The sequence below is a fragment of the Chelon labrosus genome (assembly GCF_963514085.1).
Source record: "Chelon labrosus genome assembly, chromosome: 6".
NCBI classification, from domain to species: domain Eukaryota; kingdom Metazoa; phylum Chordata; class Actinopteri; order Mugiliformes; family Mugilidae; genus Chelon; species Chelon labrosus.
Genome location: NC_140342.1, coordinates 20,867,418 through 20,881,917, shown reverse-complemented (window position 1 = coordinate 20,881,917; position 14,500 = coordinate 20,867,418). Strand labels below are relative to the sequence as shown.

General features: G+C 43.2%; 1 protein-coding gene across 1 annotated transcript in view; it reads left to right on the top strand.

Moving 5' to 3' along the window:
* Positions 1 to 13,256, top strand: part of mtcl1 (microtubule crosslinking factor 1) — a 75,984-nt gene extending 62,728 nt beyond the window's left edge. Inside the window, exons 13-14 of the mRNA XM_084547452.1 lie at positions 156 to 1,728; positions 11,115 to 13,256. Coding sequence (XP_084403578.1) covers positions 156 to 1,728; positions 11,115 to 11,318 — 1,777 coding nt within the window. The 3' untranslated portion in view covers positions 11,319 to 13,256. The remainder of the gene's footprint in view (positions 1 to 155; positions 1,729 to 11,114) is intronic.
* The last annotated feature ends 1,244 nt before the right edge of the window (positions 13,257 to 14,500 follow it).

Genomic DNA, 14,500 nt, shown 5'->3' with positions numbered 1-14,500 from the left:
CTGTGCTGTGTTGTTTTATAAAGATGATATACAGATGCTTTTAGAGATTAGGTCATTAGAGCATTGAGAGATGAGGTCATGATCGTGTTGGGATGTTTGTTGTGATGATCGGTCCCAGCTGAAGTTAATAGTAAATCTGTGTGTGTCCTGTCCAGAGCCAAGTCAGTGTGCTCCATGAGCGACTTCCAGCGTTTAATGGACAGCTCCCCGTTCCTCCCCGACAAGACTCGCCACGGTGATCAGGGCCAAGACGACGTCACCCCACCTCTCTCCCCGGATGACCTCAAGTACATCGAGGAGTTCAACAACAAGGGCTGGGACTTCCCGTCATCCGCCTCTGGCCCGGGCCTCGTGCGGGAAGCGTGGACAGACAAAATCGCCGAGGCCCGGGAAGGGGAGCCCGTCCTCGATCCATTCCAGCCACCCTCTTGGTTCCTCACCACCAGCGCCACCCTGACCACCAGCACCCTGAGCAGCCCCGAGCACTGCCACAAATCCCCACTGAGGGGAAACGGAGCAGGTGGAGCAGGGGTGGGGATGGAGCACTATGGGGTTCACCTCCTCCACAGCCCTACCAGACCCGGGGCAGCTGAGCGCACTACTGCCCAAGATCTGGACTTTCTGTACGCCAAGGGGACCAAAGCCAGGGGTGGAGGAGAGGCCGGGGTGGGAGCCAGTGGGACAGATGAGGTGTTCAGCAGTGGGAGGTGGCCGGGGCCATGTCTTCTGGAGGGTGGGGGGCTAAGGACTTCTCCTAGTCAGTCTCCTATCTGCCCCACAGTGAGCTATGCCTCCTCTCTGGAGCTTCAACTCTCCAGAAACTTGAGCGATGACATGAAGGAGGTGGCCATCTCTGTGAGGAACGCCATCCGCTCTCCGCCGGGGCCAGCAGTCCGGGACACGGCCTGCCAGACCAATGGATTCACCACGCGAGGCACTCAGACCACCCAGACCATCAGCGTGGGTCTACAGACGGACCTGCTGAGGAACCTGACCAGCAGCCCCCACCGCTGCCTCACCCCGAAAGGAGGCAGCACACCCATCTCATCCCCGTCACGCAGCATGAGAAAGGTTCAGTACTCTCCTGTGGTCCAGAGCAAGTTTGAGCGACCCTGCTGCTCTCCAAAGTACGGCTCCCCCAAGCTCCAGCGCAAACTGTCCACGTCCAATAAGACCGAGCTGCCCAACAACAGCCGCGCTCCCACCCCCACCACGCCCCAGAAAGGGAACAGCGAGTCAGCGTGGGCCCGCTCCACCACGACTCGTGACAGCCCCGTCCACACCACCATCAACGACGGCCTCTCCAGCCTCTTCAACATCATCGACCACACGCCCGTGGTCTATGACTCCCTGCAGAAGTTTAACAAGTCCCCGAGTCGCTCTCGCCCCACTCCACCCTCCACCACCGAGCCCAGCCCTGCTCACGCGGCTCTCGCCACGGACACCAGAATCGTGCAGGAGTGCCTGCGGACTGCTCGCGGGCGCTCACCCAGCCCCGTGCAGCTAATAGTGGAGGCGCATGGGGACAAAAACTCGGAGGTGGTGAGCATACGGCAGGACCTTTCAGCCCCACCGGGCTACACGCTGGCTGAAAACACAGCCCGCATCCTTAATAAGAAGCTGCAGGAGCAGAACTGTAGAGAGGAGAAGAGGCTGCAGGCCGGAGGACAGAGCAGAGACAGCAGCCGGCAGGCCGACTCAGACAGAGGACAGTCTGGATGTATGGAGGTAAATATACAGACGCACTGGATTCATCGCTTCATCATTCATTTGTTCTGGGGCCCATGTTTTATGACACAGTGATATTTATGGCATTGCCTTGGATCCCGCTTGTAATGGTTGGAGACAAACTTAAAGCCGCCTGTGGTTTAAAGCAGAGAAAAGATAATCAAAAATAAAATTGCACCATCACTAAAATGTTGATGCTTTTTTCTCAGATCCAAAGCACTGACTGATGCAATGGTAATGTTATAATATTTAATCCTCCTCAGTAATACTGAACTTTCTTCCACTACTGCTGTACATAGACGCTCTTCAACGTTTCTTCTTCTTCTGTATTTTTCTTCTCTGCTGTAGTGACTTCCTTGTAGTTTGGCTTTTTCTTCTGTGCTTTAACTATCTCCCGATTTAAAATCTGATTCATGTGTCTGATAACTGGAGATCCAAGTGGGATCTAAGTTGCGTAAATTAATCATTATCAGCACCCTGGAATTAAATATTCCACCAATTTTCCTCTGTAGTAAAACAAACCAAGGAAAGCACTAATTCTACTTGATGAAACTGATGCGTCGAGTCCTGTTCACCACCCATTCAGCTGACCTTTGAGAAAAATAAACGGCAGACAGAAAACCATGTTTCTGGTCATGTTTACAAAGTCAATAATCACTGTATCTGCTGGCATGTCACATACTTCACTCATCCACACTATAAAACCTCAGACAATTAGGTCATGTTATGTTAAGCTGTACATTAAAACAACGCACCACGGAAAAAATTATATATTTAAAACCATGTATGTGTACATACAAGTCACATAATCCCACATAACGCTGATTAATATAAACCACTAACATCAGGGTTTCACCAGCTGTTCACTGGTGTGCACATGAAGATTAGAGTCTGTGTGATTTAGTGAATGGCAATGGAGTGTGCAGCTTGAACAGAGGAACATAATGGATTGTGATGATTACTAGTATGGATTATACACTGCCTGGCCAAAAAAAAAAAAGTCACTACCTGGATTTAAGTAAGCAAATAGGTAAGAGCCTCCTATTGGATAATTACTGCATGGGTGATTATCTTTCAGCTGGCAGCAAGTTATTTAACCCCAACTGATGCAATGAGTAGCTTCTCATTTCTTAAACAACCATGTCTAATGACACATCCTGTGGTTGTGGAAAAGATGTTAGTCTGTTTGAGAAGGGTCAAATCATTGGCATGCATCAAGCAGAGAAAACATCTAAGGAGATTGAAGAAACTACTAAAACTGGGTTAAGAACTGTCCAACGCATTATTAAAAACTGGAAGGATAGTGGAGAACCATTGTCTTCCAGGAAGAAAGAACTCAGGGCTATGTTTAATAGTGAAAGTAAGAGCATTTCCACATGTACAACGAGAAGGGAACTCAAGGGATTGGGACTGAACAGCTGTGTAGTCTTAAGAAAACCACTAATCAGTGAAGCTAACTGAAAGAAAAGGCTTCAGTTTGCTAGGGAGCATAAAGATTGGACTCTGGAGCAATGGAAGAAGGTCATGTGGTTTGATGAGTCCAGATTTACCCTGTTCCAGAGTGATGGGGGCATCAGGGTAAGAAGAGAGGCAGATGAAGTGATGCACCCATCATGCCTAGTGTCTACTGCACAAGCCTGTGGGGGCAGTGCTATGATCTGGGGTTGCTGCAGTTGCTCAGGTCTAGGTTCAGCAGAATTATGTTGCCCAAAGAATGAGGTCAGCTGACTACCTGAATATACTGAATGACCAGGTTATTTCATCAATGGATTTTTTTCTTCCCTGATGTTCATGGGCATATTCCAAGATGACAATGTCAGGATTCATGGGGCTCAGATTATGAAAGAGTGGTTCAGGGATTTTTCAGGGATCATTTTCACACATGGATTGGCCACCACAGAGTCCAGACCTTAACCCCATTGAGAATCTTTGGGATGTGCTGGAAAAGGCTTTGCTCAGTGGTCAGACTCTCCCATCATCAATACAAGATCTTGGTGAATAATTAATGCAACACTGGATGGAAATAAATCTAAATTGCAGAAGCTTATCGAAACAATGCCACAGAGAATGTGTGGTGTAATCAAAGCTAAAGGCGGTCCAATGAAATATTATAGAGTGTGTGATCTTTTTTTTGGCCAGGCAGTGTATATTGCTGTTGCTTTGCGTGTTTTAAATGGACAGATAGACACAGAAAATATCCCCATTAAATAAATTTAAAATTTACACTGTTAAAATTTGAATTTGGTTTACAGACTATTGGAATATCAACACTGACAGGTTAAATGTGGAGATGTCAGTGTCTAAAGATTGTTTATGATTAAAGGAGAAGTTCACCAATTACCAACAACATGGTTTACAGGTGTAAACCATGAGCAGACACAAACTAAACAGAGATTGTGGTGCAACAACTTGCTGTAACTTTGTTATATTTTGCTCAAAGAATTAAAAAAATAAATAAAGCAGAGAGCTTGGTTGACAAAATGCAGTCAGCATAAGGTGTCTATTCCATCGGTTTTAATATCTGTCAACAGTAGCATGCTAGGTGTCGTTAGCTTCCAGGGCTACAGTGTTTACTGCTGTTTGATAACATTGTCAGATACTCTTCTGTAATGATCCCACATTACCAGATAATGTGCCGAACTTTGGACTGAACTTCTCCCCCGACTGTTGGGAGGTGTAAATCAACTAATCATCTCGCATCCAAATCTCCAATCGCCACTGCAACCACAACCATGATGCTCCCAAAATACCAAACCATTTCCATCCAATAAGCTCAACTAATCAGCTGCTCAGCTCCAGCCTCACAAAGGAGACAAGTGTTAAGTGATAATGAAGTTCGTTAACATATCTTTTGCACATTAACTGAGTAATCACCTCAGCACTGCGGTGAATTAAATCCTTGTCAAATCAAGGTCATATTCAAGTCTCCTGACTGTATTTTTGTATATTTGCACACTGACTCATACTGACTGTTAGCTCATCTGTGATACTACGTGACCAGCCTGTGAGTATCTACGTGAAGGTTAGCTTCCCCTTGTGTTTTCTCCAGGTCTAAAGTGAATGGGTGTGTGTTTACTGCTGCCTGCGTGGTGCTTATTTCTGCCTTTGATATGCCAGACTTATCATGTATCTCCTCTTCCTCTTTGCTCAATTTTACCGATTAACATTTCCCGCTCTATCTTTCCTCCTCCTCTCCCCTCTCTCCACCCCTTTGGGCTTTATCTCCCTCCTCCTCCTCCTCCTCCTCCTCCTCTTCCCTATCGGCTGATCCAGAACCACACTGTCATACTAACAACTCCTTGGGGACTCTAACTCTGCTTGTCTCCGTGATGTAAGTTCCTCTTCCTCCTCCTCTTCCTCTACTCCTATGACCTTTGGCGATGGGTTCACCAGCCACACGGACCTCTCACCTCACCCAGACCTCCCCTCCCCTCACCTCCTCCTCTTCATCAGTGCATGCTTCACAGGACAGCAGAGTGACAGTGTGTGAAGCCATCGGAGTGGTGTCAAAAGTTGTGCGACGGCCATGCATCTGTTTCTTCGTGTTAATGCGTGCATGCTCACTTTTTTTGATAGATCATCGGTGTTGTTGTTTTTTAAAGGACCACACCAGTGTTTTTGCATGTTGTAGTCCATTAACCATCAGTCACATCTACTATTTTCAATACCATACACCTTTAAATTATTTGAATTTTCTGGCAGTAAGGTATGAAAATTAACTTGCATGAGATGAGAGATTAGATTCATTGAACCTTGGTGTCCATCACAACACGGATTCATAAATTTAGAACAAGTTTAAGGCAAGATTGTAGGCAAGGAAAAATATGAACATGTGTTTCTGTCTTTTACTGTTAATATTAACAGTTGGAGGTGCCACTGCTTAATAAACCAATGCAGAAGATGAAGGCACAGCAAAGACTGCCATGCAGACCTTTACATTTATAAAAACACTGTGTTATATGTGCCATTTATGTTTGTTTCATGTATGAATTTGAGGAACATTAACCTTCTTATCACTCTACACAAATCTAAATGTTTTTCTTCAGGAAAGTCTCGATTTATTTGTTAACTGTATCAGTAGCTTTTAAGTACAAAATTAAAATGCATGTTAAAAACAAGTAGGAACCCCCTTTATATTGACAGGTTGTTGAATCGTTAATAAATTTCAAGACTCGGATTTTCAAAATCAGCCAACAAGCATTAAGCTAACCTGGCTACTAGCTATAAAGTACATAAAATATGCTCGTGAATTAATGTTAAGCTAGTCCATAAAAGCGAAATTTAAAAAAAAAGAATATTTGGACAAAATGTAAAGAAACTATCTATATACCTAAATATATATAAATATCACTAATATTGACAATAGCAAGCTAACCTTTCCTAACTCATTAGTGTTCTGGCTAACGGTAGCAGCCTATATTAGCTAGCACACTTACAAGTTAGCCCAGGTCAGGTTAGCTTAAGGCTAGATCAAAACAAACATTAGCATTGTGACTACATGATGTGAATTTGAGCCTATTGTAAACAACAGTCTGATAATGAATACATAAAGTCACAATTATATCAGATTTTTGTAAATTTCCTAGTTAACATACGCTGCCACCGTTAGCTAAGTCTAGCTTGAGCCAAACATTAGCACTGTGATACAGTTCCATTAATTTTAGCCTGCTGTTAGCAAAAGTCTGATAATGAGTACATAAACTCACAAATATGTCAGATATTTGTATTGTTTGTTGTATTTTTTTAGCTAACGTAGGCTGGTGCTGTTAGCTAAGACTATCTTTAATCACAGCTGAAAGACAAACATTAGCATTATTACAGAATAAAAAATGTTTCCTGTTTGCAATTTTCAGAAGATGAAGACTTTTTCCTACTTACACTGTTAGCCACATGTAGCTTGAGGCACACCTGCACAACAAACATTAGCACTATGACACAATCCCATTATTTTTAGCAAAATTGTTAATATTCTTGCTACCATATGCTGCTATTGTTAGCCATGACTAGATCTACCACAGCTGAAAGACAAACAAAAACACAAACAAAAAGTTTCCTGTTCACAATTTACAGACGGTGATGTCAGATTTTGCTCTCTACCTGAATATCAGCATAAATTTGACCAAATATGTAAAGTTTCATTCCGACCCACAAATTTAACCAGTTCAGCGATTATTTAAAATCTATACAATTTGTCATTATTTGAATAAATCTTGTAAAACCACTGGTATGGTCCTTTGAAACTAATTTTCCAGCTCATGTGATTGAAAGAGTCATCAGATTGTGTCTTGACTGCTGGTTATATTTTGATATTTGCAAAATGTTTCCCAGTGAACATGACACAAAAGAAATATGACTCTCTGGACGTTTCACACATTCACAGGTTGATTGATGTCTGTCTGGGCTGCGTTGGGCTTTACTGGATTAACACTGTGTTTCTAACAGGTCCTTCTCTTTATGCCACCATGTGTGCGACTACATGGACTGTGATGTTTCCTCATGATTGTCCATACAGTGCTTTACTTTCCTCTTCTTACAGTTCGTCTTCACGCCTTCCTCTCATACTAACTCGTCCTGCGATGAAGACGGCTGCTAACGCCCATCACTTCCTGTTCACCCTCACCTCTTTTGTTTGTTCTTCACTGATTTCTGGTGGAAATTAACTCAATCTTCTGGTATATTTTTGCATGCTTAAAGGAAAAATCCACCTTCGGATACACTTCTTTTTATACATTTTATAATGGCGCTATGTTGAACCGCATATATCAGGAGCTGTTTTATGATGAAAGGCTTAGTCCAGCTAATTGAGTAATTTATTATATTCCTTAGCAAGATTTACAGAAAAAAAATGATTCTCTCAGAGAAAGTCTGAAATCTATGAGAAAAAAAGTCATACATTTGCGAGGAAAAACATCACATCTCTCTATAATCTTAGAAAATACAGATTTTCATTAATTCACCACTTTAATCTTTTTTTTTTTTTTTTTTTGTCTGAATCTTACCCCTATCTCTCAGCTTAATTATTAATACATTTTAAAACATGTACCAGTAACAGCTGCACAATTTTAAGGCCGAAATCAGCAACACTGAGGTCTCTGGATATGAGACACCAGGCTGAATTTTGTGATGCAGTAAGTCTCACTATCGTCATCATCAGGCAAACACAAACAATACTTGTCATTTTTACTCACAACTAATTAAAGATGCAAATTAGAGAATAAATAAGAGTTTTAAAGCAATAAGTCAGTAACCGCTGTCTCTTGTCCACCTTAATCCACTACAATATAATACAATAATTGATTTTCTCATAAATTTGTGACTTTTTATTCTACGTAATTCAGATTTGTTACTTACTATATTAATATTAATAACATATGGTGGTAGCCATCTGTATGTTGAATAGTTAAATGTAAAGCTTCCTGTTTTGGGGCCTTAAAGAAATAGATTTTACTGTAAATCAAAAATTCCAAGAGTAACGGCTCCAACGCAGCCAAAGTCTCATTATCCTCATCACCGGGCAAAAATAAGCTTTGTGAAAGCTCAGGCAAAGTTTCGCCACCGTGGTGTGGTGGTAGCACCGATGCTTCACAGCAAGAAGGTTCGATTCCATCTGGGACCTTTCTGAGTGGGTTCTCTCCAACTTCCTCCCACCGTCCAAAGGCATGCTCGTTAGATTAATAGGTGATTCTAAATTGGCCGTAGGTATGAATGTGAATGGTTGTCTGTCTCTCTTTGTTAGCCCTGTGATAGACTGGCGACCTGTCCAGGGTGTACCCCGCCTCTCACCCTAATGACAGCTGGGATAGGCTCCAGCCCCCTCAAGAGCCTTCACAGGAAAAGAGGTTCCAGAAGATGAATGAATGAATGAATTAGGCACAATAAATTCCACACCGATTATAATTTTACTGCACACTCTTGAAAAATGGTGGCGGGTTGTCACCCAGTATGGGGACCTCTCATTTGGGACGGGGGATAGACCGAACTTTGGACAGGGTAATAAGTGGTATGGCGTGTTTTCAGGAGACTAGAAAGACGTTAAACAGCTTATTACAGGGAGACACTGTTAAAATTATGTATGAAATGGTAATGAATGAATCCTTTATTTTAGGTTCATTTATGAGTCTGAGAATCTAAAAAGAATCTCCTGGTATCTGACACTGATTTTTACTGTTTCCTGTTCTAATCTATGTTCAGATTAAAATGATGAAGCCAGGTGTCTTTTACAGCAGCGTCCAAGTGTTTTAAGGTGGATTTTTCCTTTAAGGCCAAAGCATCTACTGAGAATCCGTGGCTGACGTGTACACTTTGCTGTTTTCCAGCGACCACTCCTGTACACTGACCTACATTACCGGTGCATGATCTGATGTCTTAGCATCACATAGGAAGTCTCGTATTAACCCGCAAGCCGCCCATGAAATGACTTACTGTCTGTATTTCCGGTGTGTAAGCGATCCATCACTTGTATTTATTAACAAAGGGTTTATTGATGGAGATGTCTGTTTGGTGCAGAGGCCGCCTGTCCATCTCAGTTATTCACCAGTTCATGAGGATTCCCTGCAGATCGTGTAACACGTCTCGTCACTGGTGCATCTCTCCGTCCATCCCCCTGAGTTGTTTTTTCCTCCGGTTCATCCTCTCACGCCACCGCAGCCTGACTGTATTTTTAGCAGAACTAGATCGTTGCTTTGCAGTCTTCGTGTCCCCCATCTTCCAGCTGAAATCTAACGCCTGGAGATGAGCTATTTATAAATCAGGCCAGTGGCGTGATCAGTCACTCAATTGCACCCTGACATCATTCTGAGGGGGAGAACAAACTCACACTTTTTTTATTTTTTCCTCATCTTCGCCCTCATTTCCTCACTTTCTGTTTTTATCCCGGGGACAGATGCATAAAGCTTTGTAGCCAATGTTTGCATGGACTACAGCAGAAAAGATGTATAATCCTGCATTAAAACTTGAACTGTGAACTTACATGACTTTGACATTAAACAGGACAGTTTTGTCCTACATCAGTGTATTTGCAGACATTTGTCCATGTTTAGAATATCTCAAAATGACTTCAAACACAAATGGAGGGTTAAAAATACTATATTACTAAATTTAATTACTTTTAATGGTGGAGTTTGGTTTACTTGAGGTCTTCAGGTTCAGGGAAAAGCACCGAATCAGATGTACTTTGTGAAAAGTCACCCACCCATTTTAGTCATAAAGCAGTGTTTGCTTGAAGGGTTCACTCAGTCAGTGATAGTGGTAACAGGTGTGCATCATTTGGTCCTTTGTCAGGTGTGTAACTCTGTTAAGTGGTGGAGGGAAAGCTCAAACACGTCCCTAAAGCTGGGGACACGCTACACAACCTTCACAGTCGTTACAGATTTTGAAGTACACACTAACAAGACTGGCTTCTGCAGATTTTTGTATGACAGCTGAAAGTCTGGGGATTACACACTTGACAACATGGAGCTCTCGTGCAAACTCTCGCGAGGGCGACAGTTGTGGTGTGCGCTGCAGCCAACATTATAACGGCAATCCTGCTCCTGCCGTGTCTTAATTAACCTCTCCCCCCATTTCTGTGGTCCAGGTTCACTTTGTCGCCACTCTCCCGGTCGTTGTTTTGACATTCCCGCTACTTCCCGTCGTCTGTGTGTTTGCAGTTGGCCTTGTAGTTGGTTCACACTGCATCCACATTGCATCCAGATTCAGATCAAAAACTTCAAACATGTTTGATTGCTGCAGCTGAGGTCGGGTCCGTTTCCCTTCACTCATTAAAAAACTGATATTTGAGCCAGCTACCCGTGCCGACTGTCCCCAACTAGTGCAGACTGGTGCACCAGCTTTATTTGACTTGACTCGTGTGTGTGCTTCCACTGGTGAAAGTCAATATTAGCTCTTATGAAGCAATCTCAAATTCTTTAGCAAATTAAGCTGAGAAGGTAAAAGGGTTTCTCACTTATCTGTCGTGGTAAGTCCGGATTTCATGTGGCTAATTGGTTCAACGGCTGTTTAAATGCATTTCAGTGTAGACAGGAACCACTGCTGCTTACAAATGGACCTCGTGTAGTTGTGAATACAAAATGCATTCTCATCGACCGTAAGTGGCGAGGACACCGCCGCTGCGAGGCAGATGATGGCCACCGGGGCTAACAGCTTAACAGATCTTTTTACTGTGTAGCTGGTTGGAAATTCATGCAGTTATGATGCAATCCTGTTCAGTATTAACTGTAGGATTATATTTGGAGCTAATAAAGTTAAGAGCATCATTTATACATCTCCCCCTTCTTCACTTCTCTCTCTTTCACTCATTTCTCAGTTTGAATCTGTTCACTTCCTGTTTCATTTGGGCGGCCTCGTCGCTCTTCTCTCCCTCTCTGACGGCTCCTTGTCGTTGGCAGGACCTGCCTCGCTCTCCGGTGGCTCCGCCCCTGGACTCCTGCTTCCTGAGACCGGCCCGCCCGGCCAACCGCAGACCCCCCTCGCGCTGGGCCTCCCGCTCCCCTTCCTCCTCCCCCAAGTGGAGCGAGGGCTCGAAGAGGAGGTTCACCTTCCCGCCGCCGGGACACCGGAAGACCATCCTGGAGGGCGAGGAGCCGGCGTGAGGCCCGTCCTCTACCTCCTCTCACCCTCCTCCACCTCAGCCTAAAAAGACCCAGTACCTCAGTAAACCCCCCCAAGAGCTAGAGACTCCCATGAGGCGGAGCCTGAACAGGGGGTTGGGATCCACCCAGTAGCACCAGCTGACCATCAAGGAACCAGAACTTCTTTTTAGGAGAACCTGGAATGTACTGTAAAATCATCGACATACAAAAAACATTTCCATAACAGGTGCCTGTAAACTTGAGTTACTCATCACCCCATGTGTGTTTATACATATATATGTACAGTGCCGGCTAAAAGGGTTTGCATCCCTCAGAGTTTCTGCATAAAAATGACTCAAAGCATCAGTGGATTTAAACACAAGCCCTGACAGTAGACAAAGAGAACCCAGTCAAACAAATGAAATAGAAACAATATGCTTTGGTATTCAGGAAAATGACCCAATATTACACATCAGTGAGGCACAAAACTAAGTTGATTTCAAGGCCAAATTAGTTCATCTGTTCAGAAGTGTTTCCAATCAGCGTAATGAGACTCAGATGTTGTTCAGTGCTCAGTTTAGTTTAAAATAAATCAGGGATTTGTCTCAGTCTGATCTTCACAACAACACATTTGTGGAAGTGTATGATGGCACAGACAAAGGACCTTTCTGAGGAGCACAGAAAAAGACTTGTTTTTGTTGCTCATCAGGCTGGAAAAGGTTACGAAACCATCTCTGGAGAGTTTGAATTCAACAAATCCAGACTGAGAATAAATGGAATAGAGACGACTCAAGTTGTTCTACATAAGAATAGTTAAAGAATAAGTTTTGGAAGTCCAGGTCCAATAGAAATGTTGTCAGTGAACCCACCAACATCTCAGAAATTGTGCAGTTCTGTGTCGAGGAACAGACTAAAATTAACTGGAGCCGCTGTGGACGACAGTTCAGCAGTTACCAGAAACGTTTAGTTGCGGTTATTGTTGCACAAGTTGGTCACAGCAGATAAACTGTCATCTATGGTTCACTTTTTCACCTCACAGATGTGTAAATGATTAATTTTCATTAATAAAAACACACAGAAGCGTACTATTCCTGTTTCAGTTGTTTGATTTGGGTTCTCTTTGTCAACTTTCAGTACTTTTGAGTAATTTTGTATGCAGAAATGCAGAAAGTTCTGACTGGTGCAAACACTTTAAAGCATCACTGTATGTGTTTAATACATGTTTATGTGTATATTTTAGACACAGTTATTTTTTTCAGGTGAAAACTAGTTCGTCTTTTTCGCATTTATTTGACGTTTACATTTTTTTTTTACACTCATTTCTCCGATTCAGTTCATGCAAACTTTTTTTTTAATAAGAGCATCTATTACTTTTTTTGCCAACTTTTCAAGCTTTTTCAGTTTCCACACAAATAAACAGACAAAAAAAAAAATTAAATCTGCTTCATCGGGTCTGAAGCGGAGACACATGATGTCATTTCTGACTCCTTATTTATTTTTACGTCGTGGATGAATGTTCGGCTCTGTAGACACGTAGACGACGGGCGGCGACAAACTGGATAACCTTATGCATACTTGGAAGGCAGTTGTACAAATATCAGTCAAATATTTGCATGCCTTTTTGAAAACACTAGCACTTTAGTGCATGTACATATGAGCTCTAGTCATTTGTGATCGCTCAGCTCGGGCGTAGAGGGGGGAAAAAAACAAAAAAGAAACCTGCTGAGCTGTTTGTTTTTGTTGTCACATGATTTGCATTGACTAAAAATAAGTTTTTAAGTAAATTATTGTACCTACCTACCAACCAGGCTGTCTTTGTACAGTTGTTACCATTGGATATGAACAACTTTTTCTGTTGATGAGAAAAAGGGATTGTGGAAAAAAATTAAAATATGAATGTTTTAAATGAAAAGTCTACGTCCAATCTATAGTATCCTGTAAATAGTAAATGGTAATAAACATGAATGTGTATTTACAAAAACCTCCTGCTCCTCCTGTGTCGTTCATGTGTGAGATTATACGCCCTGTCATCAGACCTGAGTTTGTGTTCTCGGCACACGCTGATCCTGGACTGAGTGTGTGGTGGATTACGGGGCAGGCCGTGGGATTACAGTGGGCCCGGGGCCGGGGGTAGGGGTGGTGGGTGGCGGTTGGGATGGACACATGCACGCACAGAGCCAACGTAAATAAGAAGATTGTGTCCTCCCACAAGTCAAATCCTCTTGCGTCACGGCCGCACATGTGCCACCGTGTTTCCCCAGCTTGTCACGCAAGATAAAATATCACAGAGGGCTAGATTATTTAACAGCCTGCGAATACGTGTACTCTTTTCTTTTTTATCGCAGAATCGGGACAACGGCGTGTTTGCAGAGTTCCCAGCATGCACGTGCTCTGAAGGAAGAGCATCCTGGAGGGCGAGGAGCTGGCGTGAAGTTGTCCTCTAGCTGCTCTCGCCCTCTTTCACCTTAGCCTAAAAAATAATTTGGAAGCTCAGAAACCTCCCAGATTTAGAGACGTATGATACGGAGCCTCCTGGTTGGAAAGACACCAAAGGACGAGAAACAGAGTTGCAAAAACTTTTCAATGTAATGAAAATCATGCAAACTGCAGAGAAGACTAGTCTAGTGTAAGTGTAAATGGAGATCAGTGTGCAATAGGTTTAAAGATGTGTCTAAAGTGTGTCTATAGTGTCTAAGATCAAATCTAAGACGTTTCTCCGCTCATCCAAGTGGACTTCTTCAGTCCTACATGACTGGTGGAGAGTACCAGTCTCGGGATGCTCATTATAAGGTCATTCGTGACTTTCTCACTCCTCCTTCTCCTCTAATCTGAGTACGAAGCATGATGGGCTGACAGAATTTCACCTCAGCCCATCACGCCATTGCTGTCAAGCTTTAAATATGTTCTGTAGTGAACTTCCTCCGGCCTCCACATCCATGGACTAGGTCGAGTCAGCCGAGAGCCAATCCTGATCTCCAGCATTTTCTTCTTCTCACCATCACCACCGGTGTCTAGATTCAGGAGACTTTCTATGCTAAGCCTTTGTTTTGTTATATCAATTCCTTGGGGAAATTTGTTCTCTACACCTTACCCACTCATTCATGTACACAGCAGCGAGCATGCTCAGGGGTGCTTGACTCAGCAAAATACAAAAAATTTGGATTTGGACCAGAGGACCTTGAAGTCCCAGTTTTGCTTCTCTA